The sequence below is a fragment of the Podarcis gaigeae genome, assembly GCF_964106915.1.
Source record: "Podarcis gaigeae genome assembly, chromosome: 8".
In the NCBI taxonomy this organism is placed as follows: Eukaryota; Metazoa; Chordata; class Lepidosauria; order Squamata; family Lacertidae; genus Podarcis; species Podarcis gaigeae.
In genome coordinates, this window is record NC_139684.1 from 1,016,494 (window position 1) to 1,039,987 (window position 23,494).

The 23,494-nt window shown below is 50.0% G+C and overlaps 2 protein-coding genes across 2 annotated transcripts in view; both read right to left on the reverse strand.

Moving 5' to 3' along the window:
• Positions 1 to 23,494, reverse strand: part of NKX6-3 (NK6 homeobox 3) — a 641,500-nt gene that overhangs the window by 371,563 nt on the left and 246,443 nt on the right. The gene's annotated exons all lie outside the window — the stretch shown is intronic.
• Positions 1 to 23,494, reverse strand: part of SFRP1 (secreted frizzled related protein 1) — a 48,247-nt gene that overhangs the window by 18,064 nt on the left and 6,689 nt on the right. Inside the window, exon 2 of the mRNA XM_083753364.1 lies at positions 18,695 to 18,772. Within this exon, the coding sequence (XP_083609490.1) occupies positions 18,695 to 18,772 (78 nt within the window). The remainder of the gene's footprint in view (positions 1 to 18,694; positions 18,773 to 23,494) is intronic.

A 23,494-nucleotide genomic window follows, 5' to 3' on the forward strand; every position in this document is an offset into this window, starting at 1 on the left:
GGAAGTTTAATCCTTTACGAAAGGCTTTCCAAGACTTTAGCTTGCAGCCTCTTTGCTTCAGTCTATTTACAAAACGGGGAGGCGGACTTCCTGTTTGAAACCTCCCCGTTTCGGTGCCAAATTAAGATGTTTAAGAATCCAATTTTCTGTTCTACTCACGGGTAGCTGTTTTAAAATCAAATTGTCCACAGGAAAAAGTCAGCGCTCTCCGGCAACAGCAATGCGGCTTCACTCCGTGAAAAAAGCAGTTGATTGAAAACCCCGCGCCACTCACCCCACGTCGCTCCGGATCCCCGAAACCGGGTTTCCCCGCGAGTAGGGGAGGAGCAAAAGGTGCCAGCCGAATCCCACGTTCACAGGCTTCTCCCGCCTGTGATTTTTGTGGGTCCCCGCCTTCGCCGTGGCGGCCAGACCCTAATTTCCATGGAGCAAATTCCTCCCGATCAGAGGAATTCCGCCATTGTCCGGAGGCGCTAACCCGGAAGCCCAGAGAGATACACTTTCCGTCAGCATCTCCCTCTCCCGTCCTCTCTCTCCCTGCCTTCTTAATGACATGAGTGCAGTTGCATTCTTGTGAAACCCAACAACTGCGTGTAGCCATAAAGATGTCTAATCTGCTCTTAAAGCTGTCCAAGTTGGCAATCATTATCATTACATCTTGTGGGAGTGAGTTCCACAATTTAACTATGTGTTGTGTGAAGAAGTACTTCAAGAATGACTTGCAGCTAATAGGGTAGCATCAAAATGAAAAGGTAGGTAAAAGGTAATGGTAAATGACGCCCTGGACCGTTAAGTACCGTCAAAGGTGACTATTGGGCTATGGTGCTCATCTCGCTTTCAGGCCGATGGAGCCGGTATTTGTCCACAGACAGCTTTCTGGGTCATGTGGCCAGCAGGACTAAACCGCTTCTGGCACAATGGAACACTGTGACAGAAACCAGAGCGCATGCAAATGCCGTTTACCTTCCCGTCGCAGTGGTACCTATTTATCTACTTGCACTGGCGTGATTTCAAACTGCTAGGTTGGCAGGAGCAGAGACAGAGCTTTCAGGCCGATGGAGCCGGTATTTGTCCACAGACAGCTTTCTGGGTCATGTGGCCAGCAGGACTAAACCGCTTCTGGCACAATGGAACACTGTGACGGAAACCAGAGCGCATGCAAATGCCGTTTACCTTCCCGTCGCAGTGGTACCTATTTATCTACTTGCACTGGCGTGATTTCAAACTGCTAGGTTGGCAGGAGCAGGGACAGAGCAACGGGAGCTCACCCCATCACACAGATTCAAACCACCGACCTTCTGAGGTAAAAGCAGAAGGAGTGAATTCTGAAAGTTGTAGAAATGGACTGAACATGTGAGAAAGTGTTTAGTAGGTTTCTTGATATTCTGAAGGAGAACCAAGATGCAAAAAAGATGAAGGTGGCAGACCTGGGGCACTGCTTGTGGCAGCAGAATAACAAGCAAATGAAATACAAGCCCCATTGAAACAAGCAGGGCCCCCAGCACCACCCCTGCCGGGACCTTATCATGTCAATTTAGTAGGTTTTTTGCCACTAGAACAAAATATCTCAAGCTGGTTCTGACAGATGAGCTGCTGCAGAATATCTTCTTTCATTTCTTCCCATGAGTTGCGCACTCCAGCACCACAGAGCCCAGAGCAGCAAGGACCCTCAGTCTGTGTCCACACTGAATACACAAGGGCAGACTAGTAAATCGGGGGAAAGTTGTGGATGGAGTGTATCTTGGTTTCAGTAAGGCTTTTGACAAGGTCCCCCACAATATTATCGTGAAGAAGCTGGTAAAATGTAGGCTGAACAAGGTAATTGTTAGGTGGTTGACTCACCGAACCCAAAGAGTACTCATTAATGGTTCCTCGTCATCCTGGGGAAAAGTGACAAGTGGGATGCTGCAGGGTTTTGTCCTGGGCCTGTTGCTGTTCAACATCTTTATAAATGACTTGGATGAAGGAATTGGGGTGCCCAGGCCCCCAGGAGTTGGTGCCAGTGCTCAGAGTTCTTCCAGCTTTACACTGGAACAGCTTTACAACTATGGTTCTATGATTAGCTGACTTGGCAAACAAACATCTTCTGCTTGCACTGCTTGGCTGCCGTTTCCCCTTGAGTCTTCATTAGATCAGCAGCCTGAGTCACTGCACCTCCTCCCTGGTGCCCAGAGTATTATAGGCACCAGGAACCCTGGGGCATGTAGTTTCCAGGGCCTGCAACATCCATACTAAGGACTTAGTTGTCCTGGAAATGTCCTGCTTGCCCTTCTCCACTCGAGACAAGGCAAAGGCACTGCAACATTTAGTCTGGAAGATGCCTCTGGACAATCAACAAACACCCAGGGCACCACCCAGTGCAAACCTTGGTGGAAGGCAGAGCTCAAATGGAAGGGTTCAGAGGATGCCAAGCCCATCTCCTCCCCCTGCTGAGGTCATATTCCAAAGTGTGTGTGTGTGTGTGTAAGACAAACTGAACACCCCCCCCCTCAATTCACATATCATAACAATGCAAGCTTTCATTCTATAGACCTGGCTTTCTCCCCAGAAACTGTTACCTGCCAGTTAACAGTGTTTACCTTGGTGGAAATTCATGAGAATTTTGAGTCTGACTAGATTAGGGTTTGTGTTAAGTGCCAGGCATATGGTTTTGCCTGATAAGACACCCACTGGGGAACGCTTTCCTTCCGAAGAGCTAGCCAGGCTTCTCCAAGCACTTTCCAAATGTGGAGCCTGTCCTGGGAGATAGTATTCTTCATGTCCCTTTCTTGGCAATCTGCAAGTTGACAGGCGCTGAGGGTTTCATTGGTATATGTTTAATACCTTCTCCTTGTCCATTCTATTTTCCTTTCTCTGTCTCACACTCAGAGGCCCACTATTTGCCATTTGCTATAAGGTGATGCCACACTTCCAAATAATCTTTTTTTGGCATTTGAGAGGCAGTGCAGATGAAGTGAGCCTGCACCTATGTCTGCACTCTGAGCAGAAGCAAGGGTGTCCTGGGACTGGGCCTTCTCTGTGGCAGCCCCCAAGGGGTGGACTCCCCTCCTCACACAGCTGCAACACTGGCCTGCAACACTGAAGCTGTGCGCTTTCAGAGCCCATCATATTGTGAATGTAATATGTTTTAACTGCTCTTAATTGTGAATTTTACATTGTTGTAACCTGCCCCAGGGCCTGCTGGTAATGAAGAGCAGGTAATGTATTCAAATTATTGTTATTATTATTAATGTTTCTAGTAACATTAGGTAAATCTGTCAATTTCTGTTTCCCTCATTTTCTCATTTTTCCAATCTTTAGCTCAATGCTCCACATTGCCACAGCTTGGGATCATTATTTTTTTAAAGTCCTCATAAAAATTCACCAGCATTCCAGTGTGATTTTCTTCTAAGATGCACATGTATCCATGCAATTTCCCCTAAAAGAATGCATTTTGTATGTCATCCTTACAAATATATGAATTTTTAAGAGCATTTGTCTTTTAGCTCACATTACCTGGCTGGAGAACTGCATTGCGAGATTTTGAAAAGTGTGAACTGCGAAGGACGGCTGTGTTTTGGTTCTTGCATGGTTCCATAATGTGTGTGTTAGGTAGGTTCACCTTTAAATGCTACCTAAATCAAAATTCTCCCCTGCCTCTATCTACACAACCTGCAGATGAGCTGCCTATACTTTACAAGGGTGGATCTGGTGACATAATCCCAGGATTACAAACTAGCTACATTTAGGTGCTGTAAATCAATTAAAAACGCATTTCCAGAGTTGTAGTCAGGTTGGTGTGCCTGAGGCAAGATATGACTCCTGGCCAACAGCTAAGGGAGGAAAGTCCGTTGACTGAGGCCTGACTTGGCAGGGGTCTTTTGATTCCCCCTTCCAAAAATCAATAGAAGCTATCAAAAGAAAAACAATACGCATAATTGCCAAATAATTCCTAACAGCCCTGTCTGGAAGAGGCCTGAGCCAAGTGCAATTAGGAACGGAAGACAGGAAAAGCAGCAGCAGCAGACTCTGCCAAGCAAAGGGACTCATCATTTGGTTGCAAACACCCCTGCAAACACCCCTTGGTTGCAAACAACCCCTGGTTGGGAGAGCAGCTCCTCTAGAGTAGTCCTGCTGCAGTGGGATGACTTTAGGGTGAGCCCCTAAAGTCATCCCACTGCAGCAGGACTACTCTAGAGGAGCTGCTCTCCCAACCATGGCATTCAAAGCAGCTGTTCTAAAACATTGCCTTTGGGCCAAACAAGACATGATATGGGACATTTCTCGAGAAACAGCCAGAGTGTGTGTGTGTGGGGGTGTTATTTGGTTCACGCAGCAGCACTGGGGGAGGGGGGACTAACCTGGATACCCCACATTGATTCTCCCACGGAAAATTTCTCTGACACTTCTATTAGCCCCAGAGGGGAAAACACACAGGCACCATTTCCTCCCTAAGGCTTCCTCAGGTGTAATAGCAGCTTCAGGAAGGAGTGACTTGGATCAGGGCTGCAACCAGGTGGGAGGGTTACACCCCTCGAGCCATGAGGCCATCTCAAATTGACCCCCCCCCCCAGTTTTTTTGTTTGGGGGTTTAAAAGTGAGAAAAATCATAAATGTGGGAACATTGGAAGCTGCCTTAGAGACTGAAGGTGGCTCCAGCTAGCTCAGCATTGTCTACACTGACTGGCAGCAACTCTCTGGAGTTTTCAGCCAGGAGTGTCTCCCAGCCTGACCTAGAGATGCTGTGGGTGGAAACTGGGACCTTCTGCATGGAGAGCAGGTACTCTACTACTGAGCTATGGCCCTCTGCATTGCAGGGGGTTGGACTAAGTGACCCTTAGGGTCCCTTCCCACTTCACAATTCCATGATAAAGCACCTTTTTCTTTTTTTTCTTTTTGCATGAAGAAGGTTCCAGGAGCAATCCAGCAGGGTTCTCCTTATTGTTCTTAAAAAGCAGAGCATGTGCCTGTTTCATATCTTTTTGAATATGCATTCATTTTATTTTTATTTGCATTACTTTTTATCACACCAGTGTTTGCCACCCTGGGTTCCTTTGGGCAGAAGTATGGGAGATAAATTTAAATAAATAAAATCTGTGCCATCTCCAGCAATTTTTTAAAAAAAGGATTTGGGAATAAGTGATATGAAAGCCCTTTCTTGGGATCTGTGAAGTGCTGCCCCAGGTGGCAAGCTACTGAACTGCAGGGGGCAGACTCTCAGGGAAGGGCCTTCAAGCGCTGGACTGGCTCTGGACTTGGCCCCACCTTTGCAGTGTGGTTCCGCATTTGCCCTGCCGCTTTCCCCCAGAAAACCCGCTCTTTAGTGCTAAACCAGACCAAACAGCAGTCTGTGGAAAACCCGGTTGCTGTTTGTTCCAACCCAGCATTGAAGATTGGGTTTCCCTGGGGGCAAATGGAGGTGTGGAAAAGCCCTCTCTCTGCCGATCCAGAGTGGGAAGGAGACTGAGAGGGCTTCCTTCCCCAGCTGACTCCTGAGGTGCACCTGTATCCTTGCGTCTTCCCAAGGTGCTGGCCTCCCAAGACTTTGTCTTGGTTTGTTCTCTCAGCCCCACTCACCCCTTTGGTTCTGGCTCCTGGCTTTGGACACATGTGTGCCACACAACAAAAGTGCTATAATCACACCTTAACCAGCCATGGCTTCCCCCCTCAAAAACTTCTGGGAGCTGCAGTTTGTTCAGGATGTTGAGAGTTGTTAGGAGGCCTTCACCCCCCCCCCATACACACTGAGCTACAGAGTTCCCAGAGTGGTTTAACAGTCCATCCCTCTTCATGGCAAGCTCTGAAAACTGTAGCTTTGGGAGGAGAGCACCAATTCCTCCTTGCAAATGCGCTTCCCCTTCCCGCCCGCCCCCACTAACAGTCAGACTTATGTCTAGTCTCTAGAAAAGTTTTTCCCAACCAGGTGCCCTCTAGATGTTTTGGACTACAACCCCCACCAGCTGGGGTTGGTGGGAGTCCTAGTCCAAAACACTTGCATTCAGCTGGCAGAAGAGGGCGCTCTTCACTGGTGGATGCTGGCAGGGCTGTCCCCACCACCCTGGCTTGGAGCAAAGGGAGCTTGGTTTGCACATTTAGCCTCCTCAGCGCACTCTTAAAGGGGAGGATGACAAGATGTTGGCCATGAAATCTCAAGGTCTGAGGTTGGTTACCCAGAGATATGGGTTCAAGAAAATCCATAGAACATTGGAAGGGCTGTTCTGGATCAGGTCAAAGGCCCCACTTGTCCAGCATCTTAGAATCATAGAATCATAGAGTTGGAAGAGACCACAAGGGCCATCCCTCTGCCAAGCAGGAAACACCATCAGAGCACTCCTGACATATGGTTGTCAAGCCTCTGCTTAAAGACCTTCAAAGAAAGAGACTCCACCACACTCCTTGGCAGCAAATTCCACTGTCAAAACTGCTCTTACTGTCAGGAAGTTCTTCCTAATGTTTAGGTGGAATCTTCTTTCTTGTAGTTTGGATCCATTGCTCCGTGTCCGCTTCTCTGGAGCAGCAGAAAACAACCTTTCTCCCTCCTCTATGTGACATCCTTTTATATATTTGAACATGGCTATCATATCACCCCTTAACCTCCTCTTCTCCAGGCTAAACATGCCCAGCTCCCTTAGCCGTTCCTCATAAGGCATCGTTTCCAGGCCTTGGACCATTTTGGTTGCCCTCCTCTGGACACGTTCCAGTTTGTCAGTGTCCTTCTTGAACTGTGGTGCCCAGAACTGGACACAGTACTCCAGGTGAGGTCTGACCAGAGCAGAATACAGTGGCACTATTACTTCTCTTGATATACATGCTATACTCCTATTGATGCAGCCCAGAATTGCATTGGCTTTTTTAGCTGTCGCGTCACACTGTTGGCTCATGTCAAGTTTGTGGTCAACCAAGACTCCTAGATCCTTTTCATATGTACTGCTCTCAAGCCAGGTGTCACCCATCTTGTATTTGTGCCTCTCATTTTTTTTTTTGCCCAAGTGCAATACTTTACATTTCTCCCTGTTAAAATTCATCTTGTTTGTTTTGGCCCAGTTCTCTAATCTGTCAAGGTCGTTTTGAAGTGTGATCCTGTCCTCTGGGGTGTTAGCCACCCCTCCCAGTTTGGTGCTGTCAGGGGCTCAGGAGCAGAGGCACAGGGAAGAGAGGAAATGGAGAGCGAAGGGGAGGAGTCTGAGGGCAGCGTGGGAGAAGATGACAGTGGCCCGAGAGATTCCATGAGACTTTCCAGCGAATCGGAAGATTCCAAGAGGGGGGCGCCAATGGCCAGGGCAAGGGGGGTCCCGGGGGGACGCGCCAGGAGCAAGGGGCCAGCGGTGACTCCCAGAGCAGTGGGTGGAGGTCAGGACCAGCTTCCCCACCAGAGCGTAGTGGGGGGGGGAAGAATCCCAGGTATCAGGGCCAACATCTCCTCCAGGAGAGAGAGAAGATGAGTTAGGGCTGACCACGCCTCCATCGGGGAGCGAGGGAACGGTCGAAAGGAAGGTTGCCGACTGGGCGCGCGCGCCAAGTTCAAATGTACAGGCGAGCGGCACAGCAGGTAGCCTGGATAGGGAACAGGTCCTAAAGCCCGCCGGAGGGTGGGGAGTGAATCCAGGGAATCAGCGTCAGAGGAGTCCAGAAAGGCTGAGACTCCAGCGGGCAGGAGGGCCCAGAGGAGGAAGGAGCTAAGGAGGAGGTGGAGCAAGGCTAGAGTCTTAAACTGGTGTGGAAGGGGAGGAGATTCAGACGGAGCTTCGGCGGTCTAGAGTTTAAGACGTAGAGCTGCACGCCAAGGCTTTAAAATGGAAACTGAACTTCAATAAAGACTTTTGTATATATAACAACGACCTGGCATTGGTCCTTTGTGAGCTGGGACCTAGGGCAGTTCTGACAGTAAGCTCCGTCTCTTTCGAACCCTAGCAGCGCGAGTTGGCGCAGCAAGGGGCAAGACTTGGTGTTTTGCAAGCTCACGAAGATTGGCAAGATGACTACTGAGGAGAAGGTAAAACAGCTGCAAGAAGCAGTGACAACGCTTTACTCAGAAGTAGCCGCATCCTAAAAGAGGGAGGCAGAAGCGGCAGAGCTCTGCAGGGATCTGCAAGCCAGGTTGGAACATTTGGGCAAAGGGGGGCAGCCAGGACTCCGGCCGGAGGGAGTTGGCCTCGGCAAGAGGGGGGGCAGCATCATAGCCCATTTCGACGTGAACCTGCAGCACTATCCTAACTTCAGAGCAGATGTAGTTTTCGCGCTCAATTTGCTTCGAAAAGACTTTAGAGATGAGGAGGAGAAAGTAGGCTTCATTATAACGCATCTGCATGGGGAAGCCAAATCGTGGCTGCGGAATTTATGGCGCGAAAATGATCCCGCCCTCAAAGATTCCGATGCCTTCATCAAGGCTATGGACGCTTGTTTTAAATCAACGGTAGATGTGGATGTTGCCAGGAGGGAGATGCATGGGTTGAAGCAGGGGAAAGCCACGGTGAGACAATATCACTCCCGCTTTTTCGCATTAGTAAATGCACTGGGGTGGGAGAAGGACTCCGCTGCCGTCAGGGATCTGTTCTGGGAGGGGCTGAATGGAGCTGAAAGATGAGCTGGCGCGGGGGGAGAGACCCAGCACCACCGCAGAAGTCGTGCAAAGAGCGCTGGCGATAGGGGTGAGGCTGGAAGAATGCCCTTGGAGCAGAGATGAGGGACGAATGGGGCGCATACCAGCCAGAACAACTCCCTTCCTACCCAGAGAGACAGCGCGCGCACAGTCCACGCCTCCACTGGGAGGAGGAGAAGAGCCGATGGAGATAGGTGGTGTCAAGGCTCAGACAGCAACCAGAGCCCAAACACCAGAGCAGTCAAGGCGAAGACTCCTAGAGGGAGCAGGAAGTGTTAAATGTGCGACAGTGCACAGCACATGGCCAAAGAGTGTCCCCAGAGGCTCCAAAAGCACACTGCAGCCTCAGCAACGGTAAAGGCAGCAGTTCAGCAGGGGGAACAACTGCAGGGAAACGAAGAGGTCTGGCTGGAAGCAGAGGCACTGGGGCCCAGCCAGGCGAGTCAGTGAAGCAGTCCCCAGAGATTTTACAGCCCACAGACCCCCTCCCACCCAAACCAGTGGTGCAACTCACCGCATCCCTCCAGCTGCCCAATGGACTCACCCTGGAAGTCCCTATTACCATTGACTGTGGTAGTAATGCGGACTTTGTAGGGGTGGATTTCATCCAGCAACATCGCATAGCGCTCCTACCAGCCACAATGCTCCTAAATGTAGTCACGGTCGATGGCAGAGAGCTACTGGGAGGACAGGTGGTACAGCAAACACCACCAATGGTGATGCAAATTGGAAATCACCGCGAAGTCATCAGCTTCAACGTCAACCACCTGTCGGACACGCCCATTGTGTTGGGCATGAGTTGGCTGGACAGGCACAGCCCGGCATTAGCATGGTACCAGCGTCAATTGACCTTCTGCTCCTCCTACTGCGCAGAACACTGCATCCTGGCCAGCCAGGAAGATGAGGGGAAAGAGGATGTACCACAGATACACTTCGGCATGGTGCAAGCGGTGCCCGACAAGTACAAGGCGTTTTTGGAAGTCTTCTGCGAGAAGGAAGCGGACAAGTTGCCTCCCCACAGGCCCTACAACTGCAAAATTGACCTCCTGCCGGGGGCAACACTGCCGACCGGGAAACTGTATTCCATGTCTGAAGACGAACTGCAAGAGCTCAGGGAGTTCATAGATCACAACTTGAAGCAGGGATTCATCCAAGAATCCAAAGCAGTGGGGGGCAGTCCCGTGTTTTTCGTGAAGAAAAAAGACACACCCCAAAAGAGGCTTGTAGTTGATTACAGGGTCATAAATTCGAGGACAAAGCCCACGGCATTCCCCATGCCCAAGATTGACGACCTGCTCGCGATGGTGAGGAAGGGACGCATCTTCACCAAGTTGGATCTGCGAGGGGCGTACAACCTTATACGCATGCGGGAGGGCGACAAGTGGAAGACGGCCATGTTTACGCCTTTAGGCACCTATGAATAGAGAGTTATGCCGTTTGGCTTGCAAAATGGCTCCCACTGTTTCCAAGCCTTCATGCACCACGTGTTAGCGGGACTCCTCTACAAGAAGTGCGTCTGCTTCCTGGACGACATTCTGATCTTCTCGGAATCGCAAGAGGCCCACGAGAGGGACGTCAAGGAGGTTCTGCAGAGACTATGGGAGCACAGACTTTACGCCAAACTGGAGAAGTGCCAGTTTGACATGATGGAGGTGGATTTCCTGGGCTACAAGCTGTCCGACAAGGGACTCGCCATGGACAGCGCCAAGGTCCGCTCAGTGTTGGACTGGAAGAGCCCGCGCAATCGGAAGGAGGTCCAGAAGTTCGTCGGGTTCGCCAACTTCTATTGCAAGTTTATCAAGGGATTCGCTATGCAGACGGCGGCCATCACGGACACCCTCAGCTCCAAGAAGAAGAAGTTCATCTGGACGGACCAGGCGGAGCGGTCCTTTCAGAAACTCAAGCGTCTCTTCGCGTCCGAAGAGCAGCTGCTGCACGTAAACCCCAGCAAACCCATGAGGGTTGAAACGGACGCCTCGGACAGAGCCGTGGGGGCGGTCCTGTTGCAGCAAGATCCGCAAGGGGACTGGAGGCCGTGTGCCTTCTACTCCAGGAAACTCAGCAAGTCGGAGCAGAACTACACCATCTGGGACAGGGAGTTGCTGGCCATTCATGCAGCCTTCAAGGCGTGGCGGCACTTCCTCATCGGAGCCAAACACACAGTGCAGGTCCGCACGGACCATAAGAACCTGGAGTACTGGCGCACGGCGCGGTTCCTGAACCAGAGGCACATCCGCTGGGCGGAGTTCTTTGCGGATTTCGACTTCAGGATAGAATACATCCCGGGGGACAACAACGTCATGGCGGATGCGCTATCCAGGAAGCCGCAGTATCTCGAGGAAGCGGCACCGGTGGCGGCCAAACACATTTTCGCACCAAAAGCGTGGGCATGCGCTTCAGCCACCGTGGACCTGGACGCGGTACATCGCTCGCTGCAGACGGATTCCTTCGCACGAGCCAAGATGGAGGAGGTGCGAAGAGGCACAGCGAAGGACGACGAGTTCCAGATACGCGACGGACTGCTCATCCGCAAGGGGGCCCTCTACGTGCCGGAAGACGACCTCCGCGCGAAAGTGCTGCAGCAGTTACACGACGCACCCAGCGCCGGGCACTTCGGCAAGGACAAGACGGCGGAATTAGTAGCCAGACACTTTTGGTGGCCCAAGATGAGGGGAGAAGTCGCGGATTACGTCACTAGGTGTGACACATGCCAAAGGGCCAAGCCAGTACACAGGCCGCCGGCGGGACTGCTGGAACCGCTACAGACACCACTCGAACCGTGGGAGAGGGTGGCCCTGGACTTTGTCACAGATCTGCCCAGCTCGCGGTTGTAGACCTGTTCACCAAGATGGCGCACTTCATTCCTTGCGCAAAGGTGGCCACAGCGAAACAGACCGCCAAGCTGTTCATAGACCACGTGTTCAAGGTTCATGGACTACCGCGGTCCATCCTGTCCGACAGGGGGCGCCAGTTCGTCTCGAGCTTCTGGCAGAAGCTGCTGGGCATCCTGAACATCAAGATCAATTTGGTGTCGGCACGACACCCGCAGACCAACGGACAAGCGGAGAGGGTCAACGCCATCATGCAGCAGTACCTGAGATGCTACAGCCCACGACCTGGGTGGACTACCTACCGCTGGCCGAGTTTGCCTACAACAACACGAAGCACGTGTCCACGGGGGTAACACCGTTCTTCGCCAACAATGGGCGGCATCCCAGAACCTTCCTGGGATTAGAGAGGGTTGGGGAGGGGGAGCCACAGGGAGCAGAGGCCTTGGCAGCGGAGTTACAGGAGGTCCATGAGCAACTCCGACGGCAGTTGGAGCTAGCAAAACATGCCTACAAAATGCAGGCAGACAGACACAGGAGGGTTGGGGAAGACATCCAGGTGGGGGACTGGGTCTGGTTAGCAGCCCAGGCAGTGCCGGCCAGAACGTTAGCCAAGAAGAAGCTCAGACACAAGCAGCTAGGGCCTTACCGAGTTGAGGCACAAATCAATCCAGTGGCCTTCCGGTTGACGCTCCCGGAGGGTTCCAGAATGCACCCGGTCTTTCATAGATCGGTGCTCACACCCTACAAGGAACCCCACAGGTTTCAGGCGCCAGAGACAGCACCAGACCCGCTCAGCGAAGCGCCCATGAAGGGGGGGGTCACCGAGGGCGGAGCCACTCAACGAGGCCACAGAGATTTTAGACTCGAGATGGGGGGAAGAGGGGATTGAATATCTCTTAGCCAGAGAAGGTACCCCGGCCAGCGCTAACAGGTGGGTACCGGACTATGCCGTGGAGGAGCACTACCTCAAAGACGAGTTTCATACACTCTTCCCACACAGACCCATGCCGGCAGACTTTTTTGATGAATGTCTTTTCACACCCACACTTTCAGCCAGCACTTTCCAAGGGTTCTCATCAGCGGAGGAAACGGCGCCAGAGACTAGATCCCCAGAGGGATCAATCTCAGGGTTTGGCACAGACCGCTCTTATTGGTGGGAAGATCAACCGGAGGTGGGGTGGAGCTGGGACCTGCAGAGAGGGCCCTTGCACGCAGCGTCACCCGAGGCAACAGGGGGACAGGGGGACATGGACGTGTCGGGGGAGGATCCTGGGTTCGAGCACACCTGCAGGGAGATGGAAGCAGAGGAGATCGACATCGACCCGCCCGTAAAGGACTGGCCGGATCCAGCTGGCTGGCTGCACACCAAGGGGGAAGAACTGTATCCTGCACTCACCCCCACAGAACTGGAGCACCCGGAACCCACGCCGGAAGAGGGGGAGGGGGGGAGGGGGGCTTCGAGGGGGGGATGGATGTCAGACTCCCAGAGCAGTGGGTGGAGGTCAGGACCAGCTTCCCCACCAGAGCGTAGTGGGGGGGGAAGAATCCCAGGTATCAGGGCCAGCGTCTCCTCCAGGAGAGAGAGAAGATGAGTTAGGGCTGACCATGCCTCCATCGGGGAGCGAGTGAACGGTCGAAAGGAAGGTTGCCGACTGGGCGCGCGCGCCAAGTTCAAATGTACAGGCGAGCGGCACAGCAGGTAGCCCGGATAGGGAACCAGGTCCTAAAGCCCGCCGGAGGGTGGGGAGTGAATCCAGGGAATCAGCGTCAGAGGAGTCCAGAAAGGCTGAGACTCCAGCGGGCAGGAGGGCCCAGAGGAGGAAGGAGCTAAGGAGGAGGTGGAGCAAGGCTAGAGTCTTAAACTGGTGTGGAAGGGGAGGAGATTCAGACGGAGCTTCGGCGGTCTAGAGTTTAAGACGTAGAGCTGCGCGCCAAGGCTTTAAAATGGAAACTGAACTTCAATAAAGACTTTTGTATATATAACAACGACCTGGCGTTGGTCCTTTGTGAGCTGGGACCTAGGGCAGTTCTGACAGGTGCCATCTGCAAATTTGTTCAGGATGCCCTTGAGTCCATCATCCAAGTCGTTGATAAAGATGTTGAAGAAAACCGGGCCCAAGACAGAACCCTGTGGCACCCCACTAGTCACTCTTCTCCAGGATGAAGAGGAACCATTGATGAGCACCCTTTGCGTTCGGTCAGTCAGCCAGTTACAAATCCACTGAGTGGTAGCATAGTCAAGACCGCATTTTACCAGCTTCTTTACAAGAATATCATGGGGCACCTTGTCAAATGCCTTGCTGAAATCAAGGTAGGCTACATCCACTGCGTTCCCTTCATCTACCAGGCTTGTAATTCTGTCAAAAAATGAGATCAGGTTAGTCTGGCATGACTTATTTTTCAGAAATCCATGCTGACTATTGGTGATCACAGCATTCCTTTCTAGGTGCTCACAGACTGTTTGCTTAATGATCTGCTCCAGAATCTTCCTTGGTATTGATGTCAGACTGACTGGGCGGTAATTATTTGGGTCCTCTCTTTTCCCCTTTTTGAAAATAGGGACAACATTTGCCCTCCTCCAGTCTGCCGGGACTTCGCCTGTTCTCCAGGAATTCTCAAAGATGACTGCCAGTGGTTCTGAGATCACATCTGCCAGTTCTTTTAATACTCTTGGATGCAGTTCATCTGGCCCTGGAGACTTGAATACATCTAGACTAGCCAAGTATTCTTGTACTATCTCCTTAGTTATTCTGGGCTGTGTTTCCTCTGCTGAATCATTTGCTCCAAATTCTTCAGGTCGGGCATTGTTTTCTTTATCGGAGAAGACTGAGGCAAAGAAGGCATTGAGGAGTTCAGCCCTTTCTGTGTCCCCTGTTTGCATTTCACCATCTTCTCCTTTGAGTGACCCCACTGTTTCTTTGTTCTTCCTTTTGCTACAAACATACCCATAAAAGCCTTTTTTGTTGCTTTTAACCTCTCTAGCAAGCCTGAGTTCATTCTGTGCTTTAGCTTTTCTGACTTTGTGTCTACATGTGCTGGCTATTTGTTTGAATTCCTCTTTGGTGGTTTCCCCCCTTTTCCATTTTTTCATCTTCCTGTTTTTCCATCTTCCTGTTTAGCACAGTGGCTGACCGCGACAGGAGAGCAGCAGCACTCTCTCATTCATGCTGCCTCTAGCAGGAAGTCATGCACAAACAACATGACTAGGTGTCAGGGGCTGGGCAAAGGAGGAGGAATGGTGGAGACCACCTCTCCGCCTGACCCTTCCAGGGAGGAGGAAGAGCAAGACAATATACAGGGGTCTGCAGGAGGTCGCAGCTCAGAGGCAGGTGAGGGTGAAAGTTGGGAAATCATGGGAGAGCCAGAGCATCACCCTGCTGACACATTGTCATTGGAAAGTATTCCAGACCCTCCATCTCCCAAAACCCGGCAAGCCTTCAAGGTAGGAGAGCAAAGAGTTCAAAGACATGGCAACACCCGTAGAGGAGGTGATGAAGATGACGAATGAGGAAGTGGGAGAGATTCACTTGGGACAACACCACTATCCAAGAGGCTGGGTTCTATAGCCTCTCTCTGTAAAAACTGAAATAAAAAAGGACTTAAGAAACTTTTCCTTGTCTTTATACTTTCCTGGGCAACCAGCCGGGAGCCGCTGACAGGATCCTGACACTAGTAGCCATTGATGAATCCATCATGAATGTTTATCGTCTCTTTTTAAAGCCATTCAAGGGGCTGGCCATCCCTACCTCTTATACGTCTGCTTTATACTGTGTGAAGAACCTGGCTGCTGGATGCCTCTGATGCAGCATCTCTTCTCCTGGTGGCAGAATCTGAACCCAGCAGCAACACTTCCCCACTTGGGCTCCCTAGCAACTGCTGTACAATAAATGCACCTTAAAAAAAGAAACAAAACCCAACAACACTTGAAGAACTCAACAAAACTATTTCAGCAAAGCCAGGAAACCAGTCACAGCAATATTCAGGGATTTATTTTAGCCCTTCTTTAAGTAAGTGCGTTGTGAGCCTTGGGAAATCCTCAGAAGTCAATCACAGAGCCACCACTGAGAAGATTCTTCTCCTTGTCATTGCTCATCTCATTGCTTGAGCAAGGTTTTAAACTGCGGCTGCAGCAACCTTCTGCAGGAATCTTATTGCCCTGTTTAAAGACTTGTATTTCTGGAGCAGGAGCTCTGCCCACCAGTGACAGCTCAGCCTTGTTCCAATGATCGTAAAGACTTCTTAAGCCCCAAATACAGCAAGCACACATGGAGAGAGAGCATTCAAAGATAGTGGTTCCTGGGCGTCATTGTCTCTTTAGAATGCAAGTACTGGGGACCTACAATAGCCCCAAGTGTCCTGGTCCCTTCTTGCTCCTCTCTTCACATACAGACAGCAGCCATTTTGTGCAGGGGCTCCATTTCCAGACCTTGCACGCATCAGTGGAATGCATAAAAGCACAGCCCACCCCGTTCCTCATTCCGTCCCTGCTCAGCCTCTTTCTGGTCCAAAAGGACCCGTGTGTCAACAGACACACCTAAAACAGTTGCTGCCTGTACTTAGTTACTCAGAAGTGTGTGGGGGGGGGTTTCCTTTCAGTTCCCACTGGCCGAGGGAACTCATCACAAGAATTGTTGCTTTTCTCCCAGAAAGCACATCCTGTGCCAAATACCTCCAATGCTTTCAAATCGGGGACAGGAAAACACACAGATAGATATTTGCAGCATCCTTATTCTACAACTAGAAGCCAGACTCCAGGCCAAGGATTGCCAGCATTTTGGGGCCGCCCATGGGCACATTTGCAAACCAAGAAAACTTGTTGGCACCACACAGACATCCCAGCTAAACTCACCTCTCCAACAACAGCTATAAGACAGTGCTTCTTTCAAGCCTGATTTCAGTGGTGGAAGGGCAGAGAAATGGCACCCTGGGGTGCACCCACTGGAGCCATGTTGGTGACCCAGGCTCTGAGTTAAGAGATTTACAAAGCTCTAACCTTTTTCCAAGAGAGCTAAAGCTCTTCCACAATGACAGACAGGCTTGTAAGTGGATATTGGCCTTGTCACTAGAGGTGAACAAGCATTGCTTCCAGCCAACTGGAAAGTTGGGAAGAACAAGGTTTCCAATGTCCAGCCTGTGTGGTGCCGTGGTTCACATGTCAAGCACTCCAATCTCCACTCAGCCCTAAAGCTCACTGGGTGCCCTTGAGCCAGACATTCACTCTCATGGCCTGGTTGCTGTGAGGAGATGGGGGCTCCTTGAAGGAAAGGTGGGGTATTAGTATAATAAATGGGATGGGATGAGATGGGATGATCTACTTCTTCTGGCCACCATTATGTGAGACTATAGCTGCATCAATGGGTTCTTAGTCTAGCATGTACCACTTAAAAGCCAACATCTCATACGACAAACTTGGAAAGGCAAGAACCTCCAGCATCACCTCTGAAATGTTAACCATTTTACTTTTGTGTATACCCCACCATTCTTCCTTCCATGGAGATCAGTGCAATAGACCCAAGGGAGCCCCAGCAATCTCCCATCCAGGAACGGACCAGACCTGGAGCTGCTTAGTTTCAGCAAGGCTCTTGCCTCACATGCCTTCAGTCTGTGCCCCAGGAAATAGGAACCTGCATGGTCAGGATGAGGAATTTGGCTAAGGATCAGAATGTTTACAAAGGAGTCTGCCTTGACAAACATTTTTTAGTGGAAGTGAGGAATCTGGAATATATATTTTCTCTACTGATGAACCTGACTATGTATTTCTTTTAGTCTCTCTGGTTCTCACTTTCCCATGTATATATTTCCTTATGTCTCAATGATCCCAATTAGAAAACTACCACCTTGCGCATGGGGTGGGGGGAATGACCTCAGGCCTGGGAGCCATGTGGCCCCCCAGTCCTCTCTCCTTGGCCCTTGGGACTCTCCCCAGGCCATAACCTCCTCTCCTCAGGCGACATCCCAATTTCTGCTTGTCTTCTGCTCTATCAGTCCCAATAGGCACCAGCCACCAGTGCCAGCAACTAGAGGGAACCATCTTGGCAATCCCTAGGATAAAGGAATCCACTGAAGGTGCTGCCCTGAGGGGCTTGGAGAGAGATATACTTCACAACTGGGGATAACTTTTCATGCCTCTGATGAAGAGGACTTGAGTTCACAAAAGCACCGGCCACATTGAATCTCCTTGTTTCTGCACCAAGACTTTATTATTCATACTGCAGCAAACTATCAGTGAGGGGAAAATATTTATAACATCCCTCCCCGACCTGTTGCACCTCAGATGTTTTGGACTACAACTCCCAATGACTTGAATTTTGAATATTTGCAAATGTGTGCTTCTATCCTAGCCTGCACTCAGATGTTGGAAGCTGGGCTGCCATTTTGAACAAAAAGTTGGATGTTCGCCTCCACATCTGTTTTGCCATCCAGGCTGAACCAGGAATGCCCTGGCCAAGCCAGGACTCAGGAGTGGCTGTTGATATTATTTTCCTGGTATAAAAATGTTCCCAATAACCACTCTGGACTTGGAAAGATTTGGCAAAGCAGCTGCCCTGGAGAGTCAAGAATTTGTTAAAAAGAGAGTTCCACTCCCTGCTTTGACAAAACGTGGCACACCCAAGCACTAATCCCAGAGGAATGCCCAACTTCTTCAATAGGCCTTTCATTTCCTTCCTGGAAAATTAAGCTTTGCCAAAAAGGCATAAACGTCACTTGTTTGAACTGAACTTGTGCTAGCCAAATACCAGAGCTGGTCTTGGTTCCAGGGGCATCCTGGCTGGATACTCCCTGCCACAGCCCGTCATACAGATATAGCGCTTACAGACTGCTTTTATTTCAGCATGCAACTCAAGGCACTGGCTATGGCCTCTGCATCATAAGAAGATGAGAGCAGTGGAAACACACCACGGGGGGGGGGGGGTGATTAGGTCAGCTACTGTCTTGACACCTCACTGACCTTGCCACTTCTCCCCTGCAGCATTGACTCACCTGCTGGGAAGTCAGGTAACTGTCTGCCCTCCACCCCACTGTTTCCAAGTGCTGGTAGTTCCAAATGTAGCGGGCAGGGAGGGAGCCATCAAAGACTGCAAAATCTTCCCCACCAAACTATGGATTACTTCCTACCAACCCAGCCCACCCATTCCATAGGTGAGAAGCCCCTTCCTGTAAGCCAATGCCGCCATCATTTTTGAGCTGGAAGAGGAGGGTTGGGTTGTTCTGGTTCCTGAGAAAACAAGTGTCCTCCATCCCTGGCCTAGGGCAATTAAGCTCAGAAAAAGGAGGATCTCCTTACCAAATTCACTCGCACACAGGTGCTCCAGGATGGCGTCTGACTTCATCTCATTGTCGCAAGGAGGACATACTGCAGTGCCTGCCAAGAAAGGGGACAGCAGAGGATTAGTATGAAGGGCAAAATAATTATTTGGGGAGACTACCACTATAAGGGCCGCAATGCTGCCCCTGGGATGCTAGAGGGTTCTGTGGTGGAGCACCAGCTTTGAATGCAGAAGGTCCCAGGTGCTAGGAGATTTAGACTACCTGACGCCTGGAGGGGTCAATGCTGGGTGTGCTCCTTCACTCATAGCCAGAATTTTTTTCAGGCTCATTGGCAAACCTGGAGAAAGCATGATGGCTATATTCTGCCTCTCTGGTTGGAGGCTGTGATGCTTCTGAATGCCAGTTGCTGGAAACCACAGGAGGGGCTTGTGCTCTTGCACTCAAGTCCTGCTTGCAGGTTTCCCATGGGCATCAGGTTGGCCCCTGTGAGAACAGGATGCTAGACTAAAGGGGCCATTGGCCTGATTCTGCAGGCACATCTTATGTTCCTATGAGAAGCAAAAGCCCTGACCGAGACCTTTGCTTAATGGGCTTCAGACCTAAAACCAGAGAGCCCTTTCCCATCTAAACAGACTGTCAGTATCAGCAATCAGAGCCTCCAAAGCTGAACCTGTCTTGTTATTCCCTGTCATTATCTTTACAATGGAATTGCTTTCTCTTCTCTCCCCCCCCCCTTCACATTTCACTTGCTTCTTCGCTCATTTCTCCTAAGATGTCTACACAGGCCCTGAAGTCAGCCATGAAAAATGTGGAGGAGAGCTACAAGATTTTCAGAGCAATATGTATCCAAAGAAAACTCCAGCTAGGATGACAGAAGTTCCCAGAACGCAGCCATACCTGAATCCCTCTGTGTGTGTAGGTCTGCAGGTGTCTATGCAACAAATGAAATCAGATTCCACTTTGTTTCTCTACCATGGACCTCAGCCAAGTGAAGACTGAGCTGATGGTCCCCAACAGAGGATTCGCAGTCTCTTCACAAAAGAACAGTTACAGACAGGGATGGGGGAGGAATTTGTTTCAATTCACATTTGAAAACTAATCTATGTGACTGGCACTTTACAAAAGCAAAATGCAGCCATTCAAATTTATCTGAAATTTGCAATGCATTTCTCCAACCAAGGAATGGGTACAGAAGACGGTGGAAAAGAAACGCATAATTGGTAGAAATAACATACAATAATGCATCATATTCGAGGAAATGTGACTATAAGGCAAAATTGCATACAAAAATGAGCATATTATAACAAATTAGCACTATAAAATGCTGATGAATTTTCAGGAGGACTTAAAAAATAAAAATAAATTACCAAACGTGGAAATGTAGAGAATGGAAGGCTAGGGGGGAAATGAGAAACAGAAAAATGGTAATTGTCAACTCAGAGATGGTTGGGAGGACCAAGCCTGAGTTTAGAGTGTTAGAGTTGAAAGTGATGTGACCTAGAGGTAAAGCAGCAAGTGGAGAGAGAGGCAAAGCCATCTCTGCTGTCTGTTTGAATTCAAGGCTACGGCTGTGGGAGATACAAGACCCTTGGCAGGGGGGTTAATACTCTGAACTCCACCATCGCAGGCTCAGGTGGTATAGATGTGTCAATGAACCATATCTCATAAAGGCACCTCAGTCTCCGCTGTGCCTTATTTCCAAAAGGAAACACAAACCCTTGGTAAGGAATCCCAGGAATCTGGCCCCCAGCGGAGACTGGGGTGGGGGGCAACAGTTGTAACTATTAATACAAGGTGTGCCGGAAGTGGATATTGCTCGCCGTACCAAAACTTGGGGTCATCCATTGAAGCTGAATGGTGGGAGATTCAGGACAGACTGGAGAAATCACTTTTCACACAGCACACAAGGGATTTGCCACCAGAAGACGAGCTGATGGCAGAATTTTTTGGCCCTGCTTTTTTCAGCAAGGAGAATGAGGGGAAGGGAAATAAATTAGGTTCAAAAATCACACAAAGCTCACTGTGTGATCTTGGGCCAGTCAGTATCTGTCAGCCTAGTCTGTCTCACAGAGTTGTTGTGAGGATAAAATGGGGTGGACAGAAAAAAACATATTAGAGCATCCTGACCTCTTTGGAGAAACATAAATGTAATAACAAGTGAATGCATAATATGAAGCCAATCCAAAGCTGCAGTGTAGAGATGTTCTTGGACTTGCCCAGCTAAGCCTGTGTTTCATAAGGTTTTCTTCCCATCTCTTTGCAGCAGCAGCATCCCTCCTCTGACCCTTTGCGCAGCACAGCGCTGCTCAAAGCAAAACCTTACTCCAGGGCGAGGGAGAGGAATGTGCAACGCTCTACTAATCGGCAGCTCCCACCCAGTGCATCCAGCAGGTCTGCAGGCTTTGCCATCGCCGTGCCTAAAGCAAAAGGAATTCAGGCAAGTCAGCATTTCAGAGGCAGGGACAAATCCCACTTCTCAGGCGTTAATAGAGGAAAAACTGGAAATGGTTTTCAATGTCTATATAGGATCTTCTGGAGGAACACCAAGAAACTTACACAAACACAAGTCACCTTTGTAGGTTTGATATACAGTCATACCTCAGGGTAAATTTGCTTCAAGTTGAGCGTGTTCGAGTTGTGCTCCGCAGCAACCTGGAAGTAACGGAGGGTGTTACTTCTGGGTTTCACTGCTTGCGCATGCGCAGACGCTCAAAATGCCATCACTCGCTTGCGCAGAAGCGGCGAAAAGCGACGCGCGCGTGCACAGACGTGCCGTCGCTAGATCCGCTAGAACGGATCCCGTTCGTATCTAGAGGTACCACTGTATTACAATACTTTTAAATGTGTTAGAACAGTGGTGGGGAATCTCAGCTCCGGGGACTTAATACAGCCCTCTAGGCCTCCGTACACATCCCTCACAACTTTTCCCAGACCACCCCCTCTCTGTATAGGTCATACCACTCCACACAGTTTGCACCCACCTCGGGCCAGAATGGAAGAGGGGCACCCAGGCTCAGCTGACAGCTGAGGAGAAGGAGAGGAGCAACAAAAGGCGGGTGATGTCTGGACTGGGGAAGGGCGGGGCACTCTGCAAGCATAAGCCAATCCAAGGCTGATAAATTTCCGCTGCCAGGAAACAAAATCCCAGCTATTCTGCGAGATCCAAGAGGTACAATGGACCATGTAGGATGGACCTCCCAAAGAACCCTTGCGCTCCAAACCCACCTTGGCCTTGCTCTTCAAAATGGGACCAAAGGGGGCAGTCAGGTGTGGACACATCCTAGCTTGTGTCCAGTCATGTATATCTTAAAGTCCTGCTTCAGGTTCTGTATCTTGGTCTGTGTTTAAATGGTGTCCTAACTTTTGGAATAAAGCTTTTGGGGATTCTCTAGCCAGGAGTCCATGTACTTTGTCTGAGAGTGAGAGCCAGGACACTCACAGGCCAACCAGGGACAGAGAATAAATTCATTTCAGTTCACATTTAAAGGCAAACTTACTGAATTCACACTTTCCAAAATAATGCATACCCTTCAACTGTCTTGGGAAAGCCGGGATACCCCATTTTCTCACGTGAGAGTATGGCAGCCATTTTGGACACCACAACCTTGCCCCCCAAAAGTGCTTTTGTCATACAGCACCACAAAATGCATGCTTTTGAGCACCATGCTCCCATGGGAGAGCACACCCCCGGAAAAAAGTATATTTTGGGGACCGCACTCTCGTGTTGGTCATGTGACTTGCCTGGGAGATGCATGTCCCAGTTTTTGACCTGGACATGTTGAAGGGCATAATAATATGCAAACTGAAGTACAAGCCCTCCTTTAAAATTGCAGTTCTATCGCTATGTAACATTTACCCCAAAAAGCATATAATAGGGTAAAGTGTCCACCTAAATGTATATGTTGATGAAAATAACATACAAAAGCACATTACAGTGGTACCTTGGGTTACATACGCTTCAGGTTACATACGCTTCAGGTGACAGACTCTGCTAACCCAGAAATAGTGTTTCAGGTTAAGAACTTTGCTTCAGGATGAGAACAGAAATTGTGATCTGGCGGCACGGCAGCAGCAGGAGGTCCCATTAGCTAAAGTGGTGCTTCAGGTTAAGAACAGTTTCAGGTTAAGAACGGACCTCCGGAACGAATTAAGTATTTAACCCGAGGTACCACTGTATATTAGAGGAAATTCCTTTCAGAAGTGTCTATATTGGGAGAAATTTGCACTAAGATGTTGATAAAATTTCAAGACAGCTTTTTACAAAAAGAATTGCTAATCATTGTAAAAATGTGGAGAACAAAACTTAATATCAGAAAAATGAGAAGCACCCATTTCAAAAGCCAACGAAGTGAGGCCACGCACTATAGCTTCAGTCCAGCTTCCACTCTGGTCATGGGACCGAGATGGCTCTGGTCGCCCTAACAGACGATTTCCGTAGGCAGCTGAATCGAGGTGGGTCAGGGCTGTTAATTCTCTTAGATCTGCCAGCAGCCTTTGACATGGTCGATCACGAACTTTTAGACCACCGCCTCGCTGATGTGGGGATTCAGGGCACAGTCCGATAATGGCTGCGCTCATTCCTTTCTGGTCGGGGACAGAGGGTGGTGCTGTGGGGGGGGGGAGCTAGCGTTACTCCTTGGTGTGTGGAGTACCGCAGGGCGCAATTCTCTCCCTTATGCTTTTCAACATCTTTATGCGCCCCCTCGCCCAGTTTGTCTGGAGTTTTGGGTTGGGCTGCCATCAGTATGCTGATGACACCCAGCTTTATCTGTTGATGGATGGCCATCCTGACTCGGCCCGAGACACACTGATCAAA